Genomic DNA, 224 nt, shown 5'->3' with positions numbered 1-224 from the left:
TGCTGCTGCTGCTGCTGTTGATGATGATTCTCTGCTGCTGCTGCATGCAGCTGCTGCTGGAGACGCAGCAGCGTCTCCTTGGGGGGACATCAACCCCCTGGGGGCCCTTTCAGAGGCTGCAGCAGCTGCAGCAGAACGCTCTCCTTCCCCTGCTGCTGCTGCTGCTGCTGTTGCTGCTGCTGTTGTTGCTGCTGCTGCTGCTGCTGCTGCTGCATCTGAGGGGG

At 62.1% G+C, this 224-nt stretch overlaps 1 protein-coding gene across 1 annotated transcript in view; it reads right to left on the bottom strand.

Annotated features, from left to right (window-relative positions):
* The window catches only part of EMH_0090160 (uncharacterized protein), a gene marked incomplete at both ends in the record, with an annotated part of 1,185 nt that extends 1,095 nt beyond the window's left edge, over window positions 1–90 (bottom strand). The window contains one exon of the mRNA XM_013501537.1: window positions 3–90. Coding sequence (XP_013356991.1) covers window positions 3–90 — 88 coding nt within the window. The remainder of the gene's footprint in view (window positions 1–2) is intronic.
* Between the last annotated feature and the right edge of the window lie 134 nt (window positions 91–224).

Source organism: Eimeria mitis, genomic scaffold (assembly GCF_000499745.2).
Source record: "Eimeria mitis Houghton genomic scaffold, Emh_scaff7050, whole genome shotgun sequence".
Lineage (NCBI taxonomy): Eukaryota > Apicomplexa > Conoidasida > Eucoccidiorida > Eimeriidae > Eimeria > Eimeria mitis.
The sequence above is the reverse complement of the archived record's forward strand: the minus strand, read 5'-3'. Positions and strand labels throughout refer to the sequence as shown.